Source organism: Vulpes lagopus, chromosome 19 (assembly GCF_018345385.1).
Source record: "Vulpes lagopus strain Blue_001 chromosome 19, ASM1834538v1, whole genome shotgun sequence".
Classification (NCBI taxonomy): Eukaryota; Metazoa; Chordata; class Mammalia; order Carnivora; family Canidae; genus Vulpes; species Vulpes lagopus.
The window spans coordinates 29,404,750-29,427,992 of NC_054842.1; the positions used below are offsets into that span (position 1 = coordinate 29,404,750).

The 23,243-nt window shown below is 38.2% G+C and overlaps 1 protein-coding gene across 5 annotated transcripts in view; it reads right to left on the bottom strand.

Moving 5' to 3' along the window:
• Positions 1-23,243, bottom strand: part of CPNE4 (copine 4) — a 493,898-nt gene that overhangs the window by 123,100 nt on the left and 347,555 nt on the right. For all 5 annotated transcript variants that reach the window (XM_041733665.1, XM_041733664.1, XM_041733667.1 and 2 more), the window contains one exon: positions 5,510-5,581. In XM_041733665.1, the coding sequence (XP_041589599.1) occupies positions 5,510-5,581 (72 nt within the window). The remainder of the gene's footprint in view (positions 1-5,509; positions 5,582-23,243) is intronic.

The window sequence follows — 23,243 nt, forward strand, 5'->3', positions numbered from 1 at the left end:
GTGCTCACCATAGTAACTGTATTCTTTCATCTCCATCCCTTATTTTACCTCCTTCCCTTCTCCCCACCACCTGCCCTCTAGTAATCATCAGTTTGTTGTCTATATTAAGAGTCTGTGCTTAGTTTAGCTCTCTCTCCTTTTTAAAAATCTTCTCCTTTGTTTTTTGTTTCTTAAATTCTACATATGAGTGAGATCATATGGTATTTGTCTTTCTTTGATTGGCTTATTTCACTTAGCATTATACTTTGTGGCTCCATTCATGTCATTGCCAATGGCAAGATTTCATTCTTTTTTATGGCTGAATAACATTCCATGCATATATACATATCACCTCTTCATTCATTTATCCATGGACACCTAGGCTGCTTCCAGCAAATAATGCTGCAATAAACACAGGGGTGCATGTAACCCTTCAAATTAGTATTTTTGTATTCTTTGGATAAATATCTCTAATTTTTTGAGGAACCTCCATCCTGTTTTCCACAGTAGCTGCACTTCCAACCACTTGCTGATTAGATTTTTTGTGTCAAGTGTCCCTCTGCCCATGGAACCTGTCTTATTGCAGGACAGGAAATACCAGGCAATAAATACCTCCTCACTTCCCTCCAAGGGCAACTCTCAACCAAAGACAGTTTGCATTCCCACCAACAGTGCATGAAGGTTCCTTTTTCTCCACATCCTCACCAACACTTCTTTCATGTGTTTTTTATTTTCGCCAGTCTTACACATGTAAGATCATATATCATTGTAGTTTTGACTTGCATTTCCCTGATGATGAGTGACATGGAGTATCTTTTCATGTGTCTGTTGGCCTTCTGTATATTGTCTTTGGAGAAATGTCTCCTATGTCTTCTGCCCATTTTTAATTGGATTATTTGTTTCTGTGGTGTTAAATTGTAGAAGTTCTTTATGTATTTTGGATACCAATCCTTTATCAGAAATGTCATCGCAAATATCTTCTCCCATTCAGTAGGTTGTTTTTTGGTTTTGTTGATCATTTCCTTTGCTGTGCAGAAACTTTTTATTTTGAGAAAGTCCTAAAAGTTTATTTTTGCTTTTGCTTCCCTTGCCTCAGGAGACATACTTAGAAAACAGTTGCTATATCCAATGTCAGAGAAATTACTGCCTATGCTTTCTTCTAGGATTTTTAGTTTGAGGTCTCACATTTAGGCCCTTAATCCATTTTGAGCTTTTCTTTCTGTATGGTGTAAGCCAGTGGTCCAGTTTCATTCTTTTGCATTCAGCCATCCAGTTTTCCCAACACCATTTGTTGAAGAGGCTATCTTTTTCCCATTTCATATTCCTTCTACCTTTGTCAAAGATGAATTGACCATATAAATGTGAGTTTATTTCTAGGCTTTCTATTCTATTCCATTGATCTATGTGCCTATTTTTGTGTAAGTACAATACTGTTTTGATTACTACAACTTTGTAGTATAAATTAAAATCTGGAATTGTGATACCTCCAGCTTTGTTTCTCTTTTTTGAGATTGTTTTGGCTATGTGGGGTCTTCTTTAGTTCCATACAAATTTTAGGATTGTCTATTGTAGTTCTGTGAAAAATGTTGCTGGTATTTTGATAAGGCTTGCACTGAATGTGCATGATTGCTTTGGGTAATATGGACATTTTAACAATATTTGTTCTTCTAACCCATGAGCATGGAGTATCTTTCCACTTGCTTGTGTTATCTTCAATATCTTTCATGATTTTCAGAGTATAGGTCTTTCACTACATTGGTTAAGTTTATTCTTAGGTGTGTTATCTTTGGTTCAATAGTAAATGAGATTGCTTTTTTAATTTCCCTTTCTGTTGCTTCATTACCAGTAGGCTCATGGATTTCTGTATATTGATTTTATATCCTGCAACTTTACTAAATTCATTCATCAGTTCTAGTAGTTCTTTGATAGAGTTTTTAGGGTTTTCTTTATATAGTATCACATCATCTGCAAATAGGGAAAGTTTTACATCTTCCTTACAAATTTGGATGCCTTTTATTCATTCCTCTTGTCTAACTGATGTGGCCAGGAAGTACAGTATTATATCAAACAATAGTGGTGAGAGTGGACATCCTATCTTGTTCCTGATCTTAGAGAAAATGCTCTCAAGTTTTCACCACTGAGTATAACATTCATTAGCTGTGGGGTTTTTTTGTATATTATGCTGAAGTATGTTTCCTCTAATCCTAATTTTTGAGAGATTTTATCAGGAATGGATGTTATATTTTATAAATGCTTTTTATGCATCTAGTAATATGATCATATGATTTTTATCCCTTCTTTTATTGATGTGATGTATCCCATTGATTTGCAAATATTGAACCACACTTGCATCTCAGTAGTAAATCTCATCTGATTATGGGGAATGATTTTTTAAATGTATTGTTGGATTCTGCTTACTAGTATTTTGTTGAGGATTTTTGGCACCTATGTTCATCAGAGATACTGACCTGTAGTTCTCTTTTTTTGTAATGACTTTATCTGATTTTGGTATCAATAGAATAATGGCTTCATAGAACGACTTAGGGAATTTTCCTTCCTCTTCTATTTTGTGGAATATTTTGAGAAGAATAGGTATTAACTCTTCTTTAAATGTTTTGTGGAATTCACCTGTAAAGTCATCGGGCCCTGGACTTTTGTTTACTGGGAGTTTTTTCATTACTGATTCAATTTCATTGCTGGTAATTGGTCTGTTTAAATTTTCTATTTCTTCCTGATTCAATTTGGGAAGGCTATATGTCTCTAGAAATGTATTCATTTTTTCTAGGCTGTCCAGTTTGCTAGCATAGAATTTTTCATAATATTCTGTTATAATTTTTTGTATTTCTGTGGTGTCAGTTGTTATTTCTCTCCTTTCTAATTTTATTTGAATCCTTTTTTGGGGGGGTCTGGCTAAAGTTTAATCAATTTTATTGGTAAGTCTAAAGTCTGGCTAGAGGTTTATCAATTTTATTGATCTTTTCAAAGAACCAGCTCCTGGTTTCATTGACCTGTTCTATTTTTTTTGTTGTTGTTGTTTCTATCTTGTTTATTTCTGCTCTAATCTTTATTATTTCCTTCCTTCTGCTGGTTTTGGGTTTTGTTCATTATACTTTTTCTAGTTCCTTTAGATATAAGGTTAGGTTGTTTATTTGGGACTTTTCTTGCTTCTTGACGTGGGCCTGTATTGCTATAAACTTCCCTTTAAGAACAGCCTTTGCTGTATCCCAAATATTTTGGACCATTATATTTTCATTTTCATTTATCTACATGTATTTTCTGATTTTCTCTTTGGTTTCTTGGTTTACTCATTCATTGTTTAGTAGCATGTTATTAAACCTCTGTGTATTTGTGTGCTTTCTATGTTTCTTCTTGTGGTTGACTTCTAGTTTCAGAAAAGATGCATGACCTGATGTCAGTCTTTTTGAATTTGTTGACACTTGTTTTGTGGCCTAATATGTTACCTATTTTGGAGCACATTTCATGTGCACCTGAAAAGAATGTGCATTCTACTGTTTTAGGATGGAATGTCCTGAATATGTGTGTTAGATCCATCTGGTCTGGTGTGTCATTCAAAGCCACTGTTTCCTTGTTGATGTTCTGCTTGGATTATCTATCCATTGATGTAAGTAGGATGTTAAAGTCCCCTACTTCTATTGTATTACTATTGATTAGTTCCTTTATGTTTGTTATTAACTGCTTGTATTTGGGTGATCCCATGTTGGGTGCATAAATATTTACAATTTTTGTATCTTCCTTTTAGATTGTACTGTTTATGATGATAATGTATCCTTCTCTGTCCTTAGTTATAGTCTTCGTTCTTTTTTTATATATAGTCTTTGTTCTAATGTTTGCTTTGTCTGACATAAGTATTGCTACTTTAGCTTTCATTTTACTTCCATTTGGATGATAAATGTTTCTCCAGCCCTTCACTTTAAGTCTGTGTGTGTCTTTAGATCTGAAATAAGTCTCTTACAGGCAGCATATAGATAAATCTTTTTTAAAAAAAATCTACTTCATCACCCTATGTATTTTGATTGGAGCATTTACTCTATTTACATTCAAAGTAATTATTGATCTGTGTATATTTATTGCCATTTTGTTACTTGTTTTATGGTTGCTATTGTAATCACTCCTTGTGCTTTTCTTCTCTTGTTTTTTTTTTTTTTCCTCTCATGATTAGTTGGATTTCTTTAGTAAAGTACTTGGATTATTTATTCTTTTTCTTTTGCATATCAATTACTGTTTTTTGATTTGTGGTCACCATTTAGCTTATATATAACAGCCTATATTTAGCTGATGTTAAATATATCAGCTTAATTTTGAACTCATTCTTTCCTCCTCTCCCATTCACATATCAGATATTTGGCATCATTATTTTACATCCTTTTATTTTGTGCTTCTCTTGACCAATATTTACAGATATACTTAGTTTTTTTTTTTTTTTTTTGCTTTTGTGCTTCCTGTTTTTCTTACTCTTACTTGTAGTTTTTGTTTTCTACTCACAGAGTCTCTCTTAATATTTCTTGTAAGGCTGGTTTTGTGGTCATGAATTCAATTAATTTTTGTTTGTCTGGGAAATTCTTTATTTCTCCTATTCTGAATGATAGCCTTGTTGGATATTCTTGGCTGCAAATTTTTCCCTTTAAAAACTTTGAATATACTGTGCCACTTTCTACTAGCCTGCCAAAGTTTCTGCTGAAAAATCAGCTATCAAAGCTGATGGCGTTATGGAGTTTCCATTGTATGTAACTGCCTTCTTTTCTCTTGCAACCTTTAAAATTCTTTCTTTATCACTATGTTTTTGCCATTTTAATTACTATGCCTTGGTGTGGACCTCCTTGGGTTGAGTTTGTTGGGGGATCTCTGTGCCAATTGAATCTGGATTTCTGTTTCCCTCCCCATATTCACAGCCACATGTAACTACTGAACATGTGATATATGGTTAGTGTAAGGTATGAATATTTTCTTTTATTTAACTTTGAATAATTTTATTTAAATTGAAATAATCACATGTGGCTACTGGCTACCAAATACAATAACATAAAGAGGAGAGCTAAATGGTGAGCTTTCTGGTCCTTAGAAAACAAACCTAACCTTGAACTAATTGCTTTTAGTGCATATTTTTAATTCTCAAAAAAAAAAAAAAGAAAGGCAAGGATAGGTAGTTTGATGATTTGAGAACCACAGACAATTCCATATTCTTTTTGTTCTCAACAACTCCATCTTTGTCCCCGACTAAAACATTTATTAATTGCAGACATGCTTAGTAGAAGTGAATGGCCTCACTTTCAAATCCTTTTTCTATCCCTTTTTCCTAGGGGTAGAAGGATCAAAATTATATTGGCAAAAAGGAAAAAGAAAGAAAAATAGATAAGAAGGAAAAAGAAACAAGAAGGAGAGAAGTACTTTGGAAAGCTGAGCAGTTGTGGTATCAACTCCCAATAGTCAGAGGGTCTGCTTCCCATTAGCAAGTTCAGTCCAACCACTCCATCTGGGCACCTGGACAGAGGGCTTCTAATGGAGGACTTACCGTGATGGAGGACTTCCCTGCTGTGTTCCCATGCTTCAACAAGGATTTAGACAGTTTTCTCTGGGAAACGATCTACATAAAAGGAAACAAAAGATGGAGATATTAGTTATATGATTGTAGGTCTACTTTTTAATTTTTCCTTTATAAACTTCTACATTCACAACTCTACTTGAAATTGTAAAACTATGTCTACTTATTTTCTAGAGTTTCTCCATGAACCTTTCCTAAATACAAGTTATTACCTTCTTTTTTCTTACAGCATGTGATATAAAAGAGTGAAGGCATGAGAAATTACAGATGACTCAGTCAATTAGCAGGTGGCTTAATCTGAAGTATTACAATAAAGTTAGATGGGAAATGTTGAACAGGTATATTATAATAAAACAGATAAAATTTCAAAATGATCCCAAAAGGCACTAAAACCTCTGTGCAATGTGGGGGATAGGCTACAGGGAAGAAAAGAAACCCAAGGTCTAAATATACACTTCTATATCTATAATCTCTAGGGTTCTATTTTTAATATATTCATTATGAAGCTTTAAAGTCAATCATTAAGAAACTGATGCCCAGACAAGCCAAAAGGAGTAATTGAGGTCCTTTACATGATTCAGTGTCAATGCACAACATGCAATGACAACTAAAGTTGCTATTATATTGGGAGCTATTCTAAACAGAACTTGGCCCACACCCTCTTTCTTCTTTTTGAAGGAAATGTATGGCAAGGCATTGAGGTCCTGATGGTGTTGCAGCCCATAATTCTCAAAGGAGAAAAGGCTTAAAAGAATCAAATGACAGCTGTGCTCTTGCTGAGGGAGAACAAAGTCACACCTTGCAATAGACAGCTTCTATCTAAGATGGCTCTCAATGGTCCTATTCATGCCATTGTGCAATTCTTTCTCCTTGAGTGTGGGATGGATCTAATAACTTGCCTCTAATGAATAGAATACTAGAAAAGTGATGGGGTATCCTTTTTGAGATTAGGTTACAAAATGAATCTGACTTCCTTCTTGATCTTTTCTTTTCTTTTCTCTTCTTTCTTTCTTTCTTTTCTTTGCTTTGCTTTGCTTTTTCTTATCATCATTTCTTATTCTTCTCTCTCAGAGCCCTTGCACTGAGGGAAACAAGTTGCAATGTTGTAAGTAGCCCTATAGAGTGGCTCAGATGACAAGGAATTGATGTCTCCAGCCAACAGCCAGTGAGAACCAGAGGACTGTCAACAGGCCCATGATGAGTTTGGAAACTGGTCTTCTCCCAAGTTGAGCTCTTAGATAACTTCACCTTGACAGGAGCCTTGTGAGAGACCCTGATCCAAAGGACAGAGCCACCCTATCTTCTGGTTCTGTGAGATCATAAATGCTGGATTTTTTAAAGCTGTCAAGTTTAAGAATAATTTTTTATGTAGCAATAGGTAAAAATATACATATTACTTACAGAATAGGAAAAGAAATCACTGTAAAAAGTAGGGAGACAAATCCATTCTCCGATATCCTTATATCTTTTTGTGTCTGTGTCAGAGCAATGAAAATACTGAGTGTACTAGTGTCGAATGCAAAAAGTTCACAGAACTTTCCTAGGCCAAGCAGATTTAAAGATCCTGATTCTCAATTGGCAATATGAAGAGAAGAGAAAAGAGTTATTTCTGTAAGAAATCACCTGGTTACTGATGATGATGATGATGATGATGATGATGGTAATGATGCAATGGGAACTCTCATTTAAGGAGTACATATTCCCAAAATATTTACTTAGCCTTCACTATATGCCAGCCTTGGTGCTAGGCACTAAGAATAGCAGTAAGAAAAGCCAGATGCAATATTTGACCTCATGGAACTTACATTCTAGTGGCAGAGAGATAAGACAAATAAGCAAATATAACTCATCACAAAAGAGAAATGCATTAGCTGTGATGAGAACAATAAATGGATAGATGGTGGGATGGATGAGTAGACCATTTCAGAATCTTTTGCAGTATTCCAGGCAAGAGATGGTGGTGGTCATGGAAATGGAGAGAAGAGGGAGGAATTTGGAAATGGACTGAATATGAAGAGAGAGGGAGGTATGAAAAATGATAAATGCATCATTGGATTAAGTGGTTGTGCCATTCATTGAAATAAGGGACACTAGACGAAGACATTAAATTTGGGGAGCAAAGAATATGTATTCAGGTTTGGGCAGAAAACAGACTGGAGTAGGCTGAAGAGGAGAGAAAGAGGGAAGGAAATGGAGCAAACACATGAAGACGATTCTTTCACTAAGTCTAGCTATAAAGTAAGGTAGAGAGAACAGAATCTGAAAGAAATGAGAAATTGAGTAACGTTGTTATTTTAGTGGTCACTTTAATGTTAATTTTATTTCCCCCCAAATTTGGTATTTTTAATTTCCTTTTATAGGTGACAAAAATAGGACACAGAGTTTAAGTAACTTTTCCAAAGCCACAGGGCTAAAAGATAGTGTGGCAGAGATTTGAACAAGGGTCAGACTCCATAAATTGATCTCTAGCTTCATTTGACTGGCTCTCATGAAACAGATTCAGAAAATTTTCACTGCTGGATTTGCATTCTGTGTTTGCTTTTAAGCCGTGGATCTCATGTTTGTGTGCTTAACCCTCAATATGTAAACATGAAGAAGACTGTAAAGAAATGATTAAGTTTAAAAAACAACAAAAAAATTAAAAATAAAACAATTTTTAAAAGAAATGATTAAGTTAAACCTCAAGAATGGAGAAATCTGAAGACACTGGCTTTGGTTAAGGGCAGTATAGCATAATGATTAAGAACATAGTTGTTGGCTTTTTAAAATTCACAGCCGGCTATCAATAAAATTACATGAAAACATTTCAGATGATAAAGGAATTGACATTCCTTCTTATAATTACTTCTGAATCTAAATTCCTCATATTTTCCCACCCTATTTTCCCACCCTACTCATTAAGAAAGTTCCAGTAGTTCTTCTGTAGTCAGAATCATTATCCCCACTCCCTCCCCATTCACAGATTATCACTGGTTTTAGAAAGGCTACCATTTCTTAGAAAAATGTAGACATCATTTTTGAACTTGAGATGAACCAAAACCCAGAAGAAACACAGGAAACAAGGAGCAAAGGGACATTAGGAAGACTTTACAGTTTCTCTCCAGGGGGTTTTCAGCAAGGAGGAATAGGATAAACACATGAATAAATGACAAAACAAGGGTCACTGGTAAGTAGCAACCAGGCCAAGATCTAGTTAAAGTAAAGAAAGGCAAATACTCTATTTCCCAAGTAAATTTGGCCTCCAAAATACTTCTGTCCATAGTCACTATTTCATTTATTTTGGTATCCTACCCTTATGACTCCAAGTGACCCCAACAATGCTCTCAGTATTGTAAAAACCCACTCATTGGATTACTAGGTGTGGGTATGGGTATACTGTCTTTACAGACTGTGTCTTCCAAGATCCACATTTTCATTCTTCAAGCAAGACCAAGGGAGACTTAACTTACAAGCACTCGAATAGTCACATTCTCTTTCCTCACCCTTATCTAGAAATGCCAACATTCCCATTTGTTGTGTGTGAAGAGAATGCTATTGTGTTCCAGCTCCTGACTTTTGCTCATGCTAAGAAGATAATCAATCTCCCCAGAAATATTCCTTCATGCATTTGGGTATAAAATGGCTAATCAAGGAGGCAATCAAACAAACTTATTTTATAGCCCCCAGCCCCTCATCTCCAAAGAATGAGTAATAATTAGGGTGTCAAGGCTTTCACTGTAATAAAGATCAACAAACAATGATCTTGCCATTCTTAGGACTGTTGGGCAAAAGTGGTGGGGATTGCCAGCTGTGTCAGTGATTTATAGAGAAAAGGCTATTTGTTGCAAATCTCACTTCTCATGTAGGCTCTCTTGCAGCTGAAGTGATGATGATGATGATGGTAATGATGCAATGGGAACTCTCATTTAAGGAGTACATATTCCCAAAATATTTACTTAGCCTAAGGCTTAGAAAGGCCTTAGATCTGGTCAGAGGACATTTGAGGCCAAAAAACAGCCAGCTCTGCCTGGCAAGAGGATACACTTGTTAGAAGTCCTCTAATTTAAGTAATATGCCTGACAGAGGATTTAAATCTGAAGATCATAAGGATTACTCACTGGACTTGAGAAAAGAGTGGAAGACCTGAGGGAGGCCCTTACTACAGTGATAAGAAATACATAACAGAGATAAAGGGCTCACTGAATGAATTGAAAACATGCTTGATGGAAGGAACAGCAGGATGGAAGAAGCAGAGGGATGAATTAATGACCTAGAAGAGAGAGTAATGGAAATAATCAGGTTGAACAAGAGAGAGAAAAGAATTATACAAAATGAGAACAGGCTTAGAGAGAATTCAGTGATTCCAGCAAAGGTAATAACATTCATATTATAGGACTCCCAAAAGAAGAAGAGAGAGAAAAGGAGGCAGAAAATATATTTGAAGAAACAATAGCTGAAAACTTTCCTAATCTGGAGAAGGAAACAGCTATCCAGATCCAAGAGGCATAGACAACTCCCACAAAAATCAACAAAAGCAGACCCACACGAAGACATGTTGAAATTAAATTTGCAAAATATAGTGATAAAGAAAAAATATAGAGGCAGCAAGACCAAAGAAGTCAGTAACTTACAAGGGAAAAATCCATAAGGCTAGTGGAATATTTTTCAACAGAAACTTTGCAAGCTAGAAGAGAGTGACATGATATATTCAAAATGATGAATGGGAAAAAGCTGCAGCCAAGAATATTCTATCCAATTAAGGCTATCTAGTATAGAAGGAGAAATAAAGAGTTTCCCAGAAAAACAAAAACTAAAGGAGCTTATGACCATTAACCCAGCCCTACAAGAAATATTAAAGAGTGGAAAGAAGAGAAAAAAGATACAGTATCAAGGAAAGAAACACAAAAGCAGTAAAAATGAATACTTCTGTAAAATAAATCAGTTAAGGAACTCACCAAAAGGATATAAAATATAATAAATCATATCTAAAATATGAAGAGGAGCAGAGAAAGAATGGGATCAAACTTTAATGACCATTAACCTAATATAGACTGCTATATGCAGAAGAAGTTATATACAAACATAATGGTAACAATATATAAACAATACAATAAAACCATAAATAAACAATAAAAACCATAATAAATATGCAAAGAATAAAGAGAAAGAAATCCAAGTATATCATTAAAGCAGCAAAACATGGAAGAGAGAAAGACAAGAAAGAATCAGTAAATCTTCAGAAACAACTACAAAACAAGTAATAAAGTGGCAATAAGTACATCTCTCTCATCAATTACTTGGAATATAAGTGTACTAAGTACTCCAATCAAAAGACAGAGGATGACAGAATGGATAAAAAACCAAGAATCCTCTATATGCTGCCTACTGGAACTCATTTTAGACTAAAGATAGAAGCTCTCTAATTTGATTCTTTTCCACCCTACAGTGGGGTCATAATTGCAAACCTTACCATTCAACAAAAAGGTGAAGTATAGGGGGAGGAAATAGAAGTTGAAACATTCTTTTTAGCAAAGTTGGACCAGAAGGACATCAGTGCCATGTGTGCTCTGCATTTACAGATGGATCAGGGGAGGAAGTGCTTCTTTCCTTGTGAAGTGGAAAATATTCTAACAGCATGGGTCCTCATTTTTCAGGAAAGTCCACTGTTTCATTTGGGTGAACAGTAACAAAGCCAGGAGAATAAAAAGTACTTTGGCCAATATTTCAACAAGTGTACATTCAACTGAACTTTCTTTCAAAGTCTTTTAAAACAGTCATTCTGGGATGCCTGGGTGGCTTAGTGGTTAAACCTCCCTTTGGCTCAGGGTGTGATCCTGGAGTCGTGGGATTGAGTCCCACATCGGGCTCCCTGTATGGAGCCTGCTTCTCCCTTTGCCTCTGTCTCTTTCTGTCTCTCATGACTAAATAGTCTTAAAAAAATAAAACAGTAATTCTGGGGACTAGATAGTCATTTTTTGTGAGACTGCTTTTACTGAAAATGTCTTCAGATTCTCTTTTGAAATTTCTTTAAGACTTTGTTGTAACAAAAAACATTTACTGAACAACTTCTCTGTGCCAGGCACTGTTCTGAGGCTATAGTGGTGAACAGATGAGAAACCTCCTTACAGTATTGACAGTCACATCTCCGGTCTGAATCAGAATTGATTACCTCCAAAGCATGTATCAGAGAACTTTTATTTCTTAAAAGGAAAGTACATACAACAAGAAAAAACTCTGTGGAAGTAAGTCTGGAAATCACAGGATCAGAAAAAGTTTGATAGCTCAACTGCAGGACATCAACAAAGCTTTATTTCCAAATGCCCCTGAGTACATCCAGGTAAGAAATATTTCTTACACTTGCCTAATACCACAACCTTTAGTCAAGGAGCATCTCTAGTTTTGCAAACTAGCAATTACTATGACCACCACTACAGAAAACACTCAAAGTTTCCTGATGGCTCACTAGCAGAGAGAGAAGACATGCCCAGATCCTCTCAGGCTTTACTACTGCAAAGCTGGCAGCGCTTCCCACAGCTGGCATTGGCATCTCCTTGCCTAAAGATTTTTTTTGGTATCCTTGCCTGTTGTCTACAGGTGCGGCAGGCTGAAAGTGAGGAGGATTAATACCCTTGGCAGTGAACATCAACCAATGACTGATGGACTTTGGTACAGAAATCCTCCAGTTCTTTTGCCCCAGGGAGGTGGGGGTGACTCTGTGGTATCTGTTCTACATAGGTACTGTGTTTCCCCCCTGGGATGAAGCTCTAGTTGTTCCAGTGGTGATTTGTTAGACAATGCACCCTTTACTTTTGGCTACTTCCCCTTTCCTGTGTCACTTCTCCACTCCCCTTTTGATTTTTCCTTCACCTCCCAAATAATCTACCTGCTCTCAAGTCTTTGTCTGCTTCTGGGAAAGACAACCCAAACTTTTCCTCTGTGCTAGATAACATGTTGAGTGCTTCACACATGTTATCTCTTTGCTGTTATTTAATGATCAACCCTCTTTCTTCCCCCAAGCAATTGGAATGACAGAGGCAAGCCTTGGAGAAAATAAGGAGTTTTATCTAAGGTCACATAATGTTATGGGCTAAATTGTGTCCTCTCAAAATTCATATGTTCAAGTCCTAAACCACAAAGTGCTTGTATTTGGAGGTAGGGACTTTAAGGAGATAATTAAGGTTAAATGAGGGTGGAGCCCCCCCTCATTTAGGGGCAGCTCCCCTAATCCCATAGCACTAGTGTCCTTATAAGAAGAGGAAGATATATTGGAGAACTTTCTCTCTCTGCATATGTACACAGGAGAAAGGCTATGTGAGGCCATAGAGCACAATTGCTTGTAAGTCAGCAAAAGAGGCCTCACCACAAACCGACCCTGCTGTCACCTTTATCTTGGAAGCCAGTCTCCAGAATTATGGTAAAATAATTGTCTGTTGTTTAAGACACCAGTCTGTGGTATTCTGTTATGGCAGCTCTAACAAGCTAAAATACACATACCTCATAATAGTTGAAGCCCATTACTTTTCCCATTACTGATGGTTTGGACTTTAATAAGAGAAATCCCATAGTTTTTAATATCGTAAAATGAGACTATTTGAACAGTGTATTCTAGAAAGCAATATACTAACTGAAGTGAATGCTTGTATATATTAAGATAGAGCCTTAAACCTTTCTCTCTAATGCCTTAACTGTCAAATAATTAAAACTTTTAAAAGCGTAGGATTATAGTCAGCATGCTGGACTGAGAGGTAAACACTGAAGCGGTTAGAGCAGCTATTGATGCTGTCAGTGTTTAGCACTATGTGTTTAGCTACAAAAGTGCAATATTAAAAGTGAATTTAAAAGTGAATTAAAAGTGAATTAAAAGTGAATATTATTATTTTATTAATAATAAAAGTGAAGCCAGGATTCATTCCATCATTGAATAAATATATGTTGAATATTATGTGATGGGCATTGAAAATATAGTGAAGACACAAGGCAGGCAGGAGCACTGCCCTCTCAGAAATAGCCACACAATACACATGACAAATTTGCAAGGAGAAGCATAATCATGCCATGAAGTAAGACAGGCCTGATCCAGGAGGTCAGGTAAGGCATTTCTGAAGAAACTACTCCTGACCTGAGAGCTTCTGGAAGAGATCTGAAGAGTCAGAGGGGAGGGATGATGCTCTGAGTGGCAGGAACTGTAGATCAGAAGGGCATGAGTATGAGGAGACTGGTGAGTATGAAGACAGAAAGAAGACCTTTAATTTATAGAGACTAGGCTCTTGATGGCTTTGCACTCTGACACCAAGTGCTTTAGCAATCTTGGCTTATGCTAGGCTAAAAAATGACCCCCCAAAGATATTCATACCCTAATTCCTAATATCTCTGCATATTACCTTATATGGCAAAAAAAAGTCTTTATAGCTGTAATTAAGTTAAGGATCTTAAAATGGGTAGATTATTGTGGATGGACCCTACTGCAATCCCAGTGTCCTTATAAGAGAGAACCAGGGGATGGGGAATATGATAACACACACTCAGAAGAGAAAAAACCATTAAGATGGGAGTGGGGAGAGACATGAAGACACTAGACATTGGACCCTGGACACTGGACATTTGGAGTCATGTGGCCACAAGCTAAGGAATGCTGGCAGCCACCAGAGGTTGGGGAAGGCAAGGAATGGATTTTTCCCTAAAGCTTTCAGAAAGAACATAACTCTGTTGACACCTTGATTTCAGACTTCTGTCTCTCCAGAACTGTGAGAGAATATATTTGTACTATTCTAAGCCACCATGTTTGTGACAATTTGTAATTGTAAACACAGAGAACTAATGGATGGAGTTAGCCCATGATCAGGTTCAAAGTTCAGGAAAGGATGCAATGATGCCTTAGTGATGACTCATTTTAGGGAATCCCCACCTATCCATTTTCCTCCCCAGGACTTCTGGGCAATATCACTTCAGGTGGTAGAAATCAGACCTGCTCAAGATATAGATTATGCTAGCAAGAGCATCCTTGCTCTTGTTGTTCTCTCTCCATTTCCTGGTTGTCTTGTTCTCACTGCTGACCTAAAGGACCCACAATCTTGTCCAAACAGAGAGTAACTCCTGAGATCTTTGGCCTCTCCTATGCACTAAATGAAAAAAAACCTTCAACAAGTGTGCTTTTCCTTATGCTATTCCCTCTGCCTAGGATGACTCATACCCTCTCTCCACAGCTAGCAAATCGTATTCATTTTTCAAGACCCACATTAGAAGTTTTCATTAGTTGCTGTGTAGGAGGCAAGTGGTCACCTGTGGGACATAGAAGAGCTTCTCCTTGGCTCTTTATGTTTGACATCCCTACCTTACCCTACCTAGCACCCTCCAGCAGCACCAGCAGCCACATGGCCTGGGAATTTGTCAGAAATGCAGAATCTCAGGCCCACCCCACACATTCTGAATCAGAATGTGAATTTCAATGAGATCCTCAGGTGATTTGCATGCATATTAAAGTTGAGAAGCACTGGGCTAGAAAGTGAGAATTGAATGTAGACAGTTTTATTACAATACAATCAGATTTTAAAGATTTGGAAAAGGGCTTTTAAATTAATCTATTCTGCTGATTTAGACTTTCATTAATGGGCAAAGTTGTAGGAACGAAGTAAGGTACATGCTGAAGCTTTATCAGGCATTCAGGGGAGAGGACATGTGACATGCATGTGTGCATACATTTTATGTAAATTCAGTACAGTCCTTGCTTCCCCAGGGGAGACCTACAGAAGGAAAGCTCTGGGGTGAATGATTCAGAATGACAGGAGATCTACTGAATGGGTGATCTACTGGTTTGGGCTTCTCATCTTAAGCTTTCTATTAAGCAGGATTCTAATTACTTCAAGTGTAATTACAGGCTTTACCCTTTCTCTGACTTCTTTAGCAAGGGATGGAGTGGAGAGAGAGTTTCAGAGAGGGATTTAGGACTGCTGTGTATTCCACCTTGTGTTATCCACCTTTGCCTCTGATGATGAGGGTAAGGCCTCCTCCTCATCACAAGTGACCTGGCTCAGAGGCCACCCTCCCCAGCCCCCAGCCATACTACAAGACAATCAAGAGATAGAGAAAGACCTGCCTTCTCCAAAACATCTCAGTGCCCAGGACAGAGCATTTTGTCAGGTCAAGGGTACAAGGCACCTATTCAACCACCACACTTGGCAGTCTGTGACTTGTCTTCAGTGAGGCTTGCAACCAAATTAGTAGTTCATGGGACAGAAGAGGATTGGAGAAATTCTTTGACCATTTCTAAGTGAAAGAAGCAAACTCCAACTCTGTGGCTGTCAGAGTATTTTTATTACTATTCAACAGGTGAAAGAACCAGGGGATCAAACATAACTAAGGTCACACAACTATTATAATCATAATAAATACCACTTCAAGAGTACTTAATATGTGCCAGCTACTGCTCTAAACTACCTTATGTGTATTGATTTATTTCTCATGACAGCCGTATGAAGTAGTACCATATGCCCATTTATGGTTGAGAACACTGGGTATAGAGAGTGTATTAGTTTGCTAGTGCTGCCATAATAAACTACCACAAACTTGGTGGCATAAAACAACAGAAATGTATTATCTCCTGGTTCTGGAGGGCAGAGGTCTGAAATCAAGCCATGTGGCCATATTCCCTCTGGAGTTTCTTAAGGAGATTTCCAAAGCTTGTCTCTTCCAGTTTCTGGTACCTGCCATTGTTCCTTGACTTGTGGCTACATCCCTCTATTTCCTTCATGTGGTACTCTCCTTCCCCATCTGTGTCTGTCCTCTGGTGCTTTTCTACAAGGACACTTATTATTGGATTTAGAGCCTACCTGGGTAATCCTGGATGATCTCACCTTGAGATCCTTTACTTAATTAGATCTGCAAAGACTCTTTGTTTAAATAAAGTCACGTTCACAGATTATAGGGTTAGGACGTAGACATACCTTTTTTGGAGCCACCATGTGGCCCACTACAGAGAGGCTAGGTAGCTTGTTCAAGGTCCTACAGCCAGAAAGCAGCAGAATTGGGATTTGAATCTAGTTAATCCAGCTCCATTCCCTTAACTGCAGTGGCAGTTGCTACCATGTTTCTATACACATATGTGGCACCTTGTGTCAAGGACCTTAAAATGTGTGCCTGAATATTCCACTGCTATTAATTTATTTTTAAAAAATCAGTATCAGAGAGCATGAGGATATATAAAACACAATGCTTATTTAAGGGCTGTTTATGATTGTGGAAAACTACAAACAGTCATAGTGTCCACTGTATGGGACACTTGACATGATTTACCTGATTTTTGCTATCATGGAATACTGTGTAGCCCTTAAAACAGTTAATGTAGAAATACATACATTAACATGGAAAGACATTCATGATGTATTTTTATGAGAAAAAAAGCAAGCAACAAAAGGTATGTATAAATGACCAAATGGTTATTTAAAAAAAGAACTATATGTATGTGCTTACATAGAAAAAATCTGGAAGAATATGAACCAGAATGTTTACTAGCTATCTCTCCATGTTGTGAAGAAGGATGGTTTTATTATTTATTATTTTTATGTATTTCTGAATAGTTGGGGTTTTTTAATTTTTAAAAACTTTTTATTTATTTATTTGACACAGAGAGCCAGAGAGCACAAGTTGGGGGAATGGCAGAGAGAGAGGGAGAAGCAGGATCCATCCCAGGATCCTATGATCATGATCCGAGCTGAAGGCAGGGTGCTTAACCAGCTGAGCCACCCAGGTGTCCCTTTTTCTGAATAGTTTTTAAAATGGGCTTGTATTGCCTTTACATACAGAGAAACAATGAAGCCACTCCTTACAAATAATGAGGTGGAGGGATGGAAAATCTTGCTTGTTTTACAGGGAAGCCATGTGGAAGAAGTTCTTGCGTGTCTGGAAGAGCCTGAGATGTGGGCCCTGCCACAAAGTTGAGGGAGGGTCTCTGGAGCAAAAGTCTCTAGAAGTTGCCACAGTCCAATATCTGGTGTACCTGGGGACATAATGATTTAAACTCCCCACAGTTGTGGACCCATGGGCATCCTTAACTTGCTCCTTACTAGCATTCCAAACCTTCTTGGGTCTCCTCTGTAATCAAAAGCATTACAAAGGACCAGAATCAGAGGGATGATGCAAGCTTTGTTATCATTTTTCTTAGGGATCATTCTCTCAATCTTGCATCAAAAGTGCAGGCAGGGGCTCCTGGGTAGCTCAGTTGTTAAGAGTCTGACTCTTGATCTCAGCTTAGGTCTTGATCTCAGGGTTGTGAGGTCAAGCCCAATGTTGGGCTCCACACTGGGCATGGCTCTACTTAAAAAAAAAAAAAAAAGTACAGACAAGTGTTGCAGACTGGCCAAGGTGTACAATCGCTCAGTAGTTGCAGTGGGGATGGTGTCTGGGAGTCAGGAGGTCTGGGTTTAACTCATGACTCCTGCACTTAAAAATGGTGTGCACTTAAGCAGGTTACTTGAAGGTTCAAGTGGCTAACAGAAAATGAGGAAATAATGGTACTTTCCCCACAGGGCTTTTGTGAGGATCAAAGGAGATAATGTATGCAAAGTTTTCAGCATAAGGTCTGGCAGTACAATGTAAGAACAGCTGCTCTGCTTTCTGCCTGAAACTCTTTTCTGGATTTCTTCACATGGCTTGTACCCATACTTCATTCTCATCTCTACTCAGAAAGGGCCCTCCCTGACTTTCCTATCTAAATTAGCACCCGCCCCCTGCCTACCACTCTCTATTCTTTATCCTGTTGGGGTTCCCTTCATAGCACTATCATTGTCTATTATATTATGTAGGAATAGATAAACTCCATGAGAACAGGGCTTTATCCCCTTTGCTCTTGGCTGATGCCCTAGTGTTTAGAAGAGTGTCTGGCATGTAATAGGTGCCCATTAAATGAATGAATAAATTCATACATAATTATTTGGATGAGTGAATAAATGTATATAAGCTTTTAAATTATTATTTCTAGCATTAAATGCATTATTCACTGAATGAATGCATACCAGTTATTTAAACCTGGTTGCTATCCTTAATTGGTATATGAACAATAGGTCCATGCCAAGGGAAGGATGAAGCCTAAACACTACAAGCTGCTCAGACTCTTTGGTCCAGGAATATTTCAGAGAAATACTAGTGGGGTGTCTATTTGCAGATGGATGTCACAGGTCTCCCTGAGCTAGGAGAAAGAGACTATTTAGATAAAGGAGTCAATTTAACAACTCATGAAAAAGGTTGCTTCCTTCTTGACCTTGGTTAGCAGTCTTACGATGATAGTAGCATTTAGGGAGAATTGCTACTCCACTTTTTCCAATCTGCAAATGGTTGTAGAAATTGAATGTGTTGCAGTAGGCAATATGGTATAATGGGAAGGCAAGTACTGAAATCAGATCAGCTCAGGTGTGAATCTTAGCTCTACAACTTGCTGTCAGCATGATCTTGGATGGATTAGTTGAGCTTGTACAGCTGAGTTCTTGATCTAACAAATGGAGAAGATACTGGCTTCATGTAACCTGGTATCTGGGATATTAAAAGGCCTCCAGAATATCAGTCTCTTCCTTGCAACTGACCACTAGTGAGAAAGTCAGTAGGAAGATTTGGGAGATCTGTAAAGGGATATAGATCTTTTTCTTCCCGAGTCGTCAAATGGAAGCCCAGAGGTAGTATACCTTAGGGGCTTGGGGGGAACCACTGAATACTCTGAATGTGAATCCAAATGCCTGTTGTTGCATCTTGACTTTGACCCTAATGACACGCATGTAATCTTGGGCTAGTGATGATAGCCATAAGGATGATGGTGATAATGTCATCAGCACCAAGCTCAGAAATGCTGGTACATGATTAGCACTTAGTAAATGTTAGCTATGGAGGTGATTTATTATCATGAAGGGACCATAAGCTATATTGCCTAAACTTGGACAATTTGAAAATGAAAGGGGACAGTGTTAATAATTAAATCCTGGCAATGGGTATAAACTAGGGTGACCTGGGCAAATGCAGTCATAGGTTACCATAACGGTATCACGATACCTTACATGTAAGAATGAATCCCCCTCTCCTTGGAAGTAGTTAAGCAGAGGCTTAGAAGCACCAGAGAGCAGAATCCCACTCATCCAACAAAACTCAACCTTGCTTTTGTTTTCCTCCCCATTTCAAGCTTTTCTGATTCTACCGGAGTTCTGTCTGCAAATTTACTGTGATACTAATTTTCTTGGTTTGATTCTCACTGGGGAGAGAGGTTTGGTGCAATTCTACTCCCTTGTTTCCAACAACTGGCTTGGGAATATGTGCTGACCTAAGCCTCCAGTGGGCAGACGCCAAGCAAGTGTGGGTGAAGCACATTAATCAGCACACTCACTGTCTCACCTGACCTGCCCTCATGTACAGAGAAGCCCCAAAGGCTCACATTCCATCTAAAACAAAGTTAATGAATTCAGATCTGGCCTCATTTTGTCCTTGAATCTGAAACCAAGACATCTGGGAATGATTTTGTAACCCAAGCAGTTACTGTTTCTTCTCCCCTTAAACTTTATCAGGTTAATTCAACATAAAAAATTTTTCTTTCCCAAATTAGACTTGAACTGGAGATTCTAGGCTTTGGGGGAATGTCAGAACCTCTCTGCAGCTCCAATGATGCTTCCTTGACTTATTCCTTATTAGTGCTCCAAGCCCTCCATGGTCTCTTCTGTAATAAAAAATGGTATTACAGAAGATCATAGTCAGATTACCCAAGTGAACCTTCCTCCCTGTGGGAACTGGAGTGGGGTGGTGGGAATGAAGCCTTTACCTGAAGCGTCTGCAAAATGCTCACTTAAAAACCTAACAGCATAGCTGCACAAATATCTTGCCCCAAAACCTTTCCCTCACACTTCCCAAAGTAGACTTCTTTATATATTCTAAAGTTCTCTGAAGTTTATCTATATAATACTTCTGCATCATAGTCATGACACAGAACTCATGAATATGAGTTCTCTGAAGTCAGTGTATAGGACTTATTATGATGTTTTTACTAACATTTATTGCATTTTTTTCTGCTTATAGAGGTGATATATATTCCTTTTAGAAAATACAGAAAAACATGGAGGTGACACTAAAAATCACTCACAATCCCACCTCCCTGCCATCACTGTTGTCATCTAAAAATACATCCTCCTAGTCTTTTGGCCTGGGAAGAAATGGGCACTTTAATAGCTAGTACCATATTTTTTTCTCACCTTTGGGAGAGAAGACAAAAGAGAATTTAGTCTTCATATGGCTACAGTTGATATTCAGAAAAGTTTGTGATAATCAGTTACTAAATTTCATAAGCAGCCTAAATGAAAAGAAAAGCAGAAATCTTCACAAATTTTAAAATAATTGTACCATACTTTATAAAGAGTCTGAATACCTTATTTTTGGTAAGTTAAAATATCTACCAAAGAATTAATATTAGAACTACTGTTCTATTTGGTGAATCAAATTTTTGGTAATTTGACTTCAGCGAATTGGCTGTTTGGCATATTGATAATTCAGTTCATGTGCTACAGTGTTTCATGCTTCAGGGCCAAGACAAGTACAGGACATTTTTATTTAAGGCACTTAGGATGCTGATAAGTAAAAAAGTACAGCAAGACAACTTTTATAGGAGAAAAGCAAAGGCCAGGTGGTGGAGAGAGCATTGCAAACACCATCAAGACAGGGTTCAGCTTGAATTTTTAAAGGTCAGTAGTTCTGAACTGTAGCAAAAAGGACTGGAATGAAAGCTGGCTGGAAACAAGCAAGAGTGGGTGCTGTGCTAGAGGTCCCAGGTGGCTGCCTTCAAGTCAATTGGCGTGTTTGGCTCCCTATGGGGAAACAGGCCCAGGGGAAATTGTGGGGTGGGCTGGGAGATGAGTGCCCCATTCTGTCCTGGCTTAAAGAGTTGGGACCAGCACAAACATCTAGAGTTGCTTTCAGCGGTGACACATCAGTTCTTTCAAATTCTCATCCATTTTCCAGATCTCTTGTTCTTTTCTCCTTACTCATTTGGAGCCAGTAGAGGTATCATATTACTGTCAATGTGTGGAACAGGGCTTGTAAACACAGGCCCATTTTAATTGCCACTAAATATATCTTTTAAAAACTATTTTTGAAATTAAGTAGACATGAGAAGGTGCTTTCCTGTGGGGCACTTAGGTGGGAACACAATGTGTGGCTGAATGACATCCATGACTTTGCAAGAAGGAAAGACCTCATGCTAACAGATGATGTAAGAAGGGCCTAGGGGTGGGGAGGTAGGGGATGGAAACTATCCTGAAGAGAGATGAGAATGCAGGAGGGGATGCTTGTTTTCAGAGACAAGAGGAAGAAAGAGATGAATAAGAATCGCTGACTATTAGAACTGGAAGGAATTTAGAGATTAATCAGGACAAAACTTTCCCTTTATAGATGAGGTCACCATATCACCAAGAGGTAAACAAACTGCCCAGTGTGACATAAGGAGTTGCTGGCAGATCCAGGACCTAGGGCTCGCACTCCAGGGCAGGACACCATAAAGGAGATTTAAAGGTACAAAAGGAAGACTCCAGACAAAGCAGAGGATTTTCCTAGGATCCGAATTTTAGATTTGCTTGTCAGACAAAGACAGAAAAAAAAAAAAGGCAAGAATTAATGTTACTCTCCTTGGAGAACTGAGGGCTTGCTAGCCAGCAATCACGCTATGTGAATCCCACCTGCCTAACTAAGTCAGTAAGCATGGAGAGACCACTTCCTGGGACTTCTCAGCCAGCCCATGGTAGCTGAGATGATGGTATTTATTTATGACATCATTTATCACTCATGTGGTTTCTGCCTGCAGTAATTTGGCAAAGTTAGGGAAAGCTTTTCATGTGAGAAGCAGAAGGGAAATGAGTTACCTGCTGTAATGTGTAAATTTAACTTCCCTGAGCCATCAATTTTATGCCATGAGAATATTAAATGTTATGCAACAAAATACCAACCTGTGGAATCTCAGTGTGAGCATTTCAATGAGCTTGGATAGCACCTTCTGCACTGTTACATTTCCAGTGTCAGCTGGTTGGGTCCAGCCCATCCTGAAACCAAATTCCCACTGACCATTGACAACTTTGATCTGCCAATCCTTTCAGGGGCCATTGTGGTTGATGTAATCCTAACATTCACCTGTATCAGGAAGGGAACCAGTGGCCCGGCTAATAGGTCCATTCAACTACACTTAGTGGAGGGGAGTTAAGATCTTTAAGAAAGTAAATGCTAAATTCCTGTATGTGATCCTATGTAAAAATTACGAAACAACTTTTTTCTGCTCTCTAGATGTTTTCTTTGTCCTCCTTAATTTCTCCAGACAATTGCCCTAAACATTAGTTCTTTCATAATTAAAACTAGTGATTCAGTGTCCAGGAGACTTATTAGCATTCCTCCTGCAAGACCCTGGGGGAGTTGGTTCTCAAACTGTGGCCCCCCACCAGCAGCATCCTCATCACCTGGCATCTTAGAAATGCAAATTATTGGGCTTTTTGCTAAATCCACTTAATTAGAAACTCTGAGGGTGGGGCCCAGCACTCTGGGTTTTAATAAGCCTCCAGGGATTCTGATTAGAGCTCAAGTTGGAGAACTGTTGCTCCGTGGGAAGGCAGTGCATGATTCCTCTCTCATGAATGAGGGTTCAGAGCTTCCCAGACGGCACAGGACTCCTTTAAGGGATCATAGATTTCTCTGCCCTACTTATGATGACAGAAAGCAGGACATT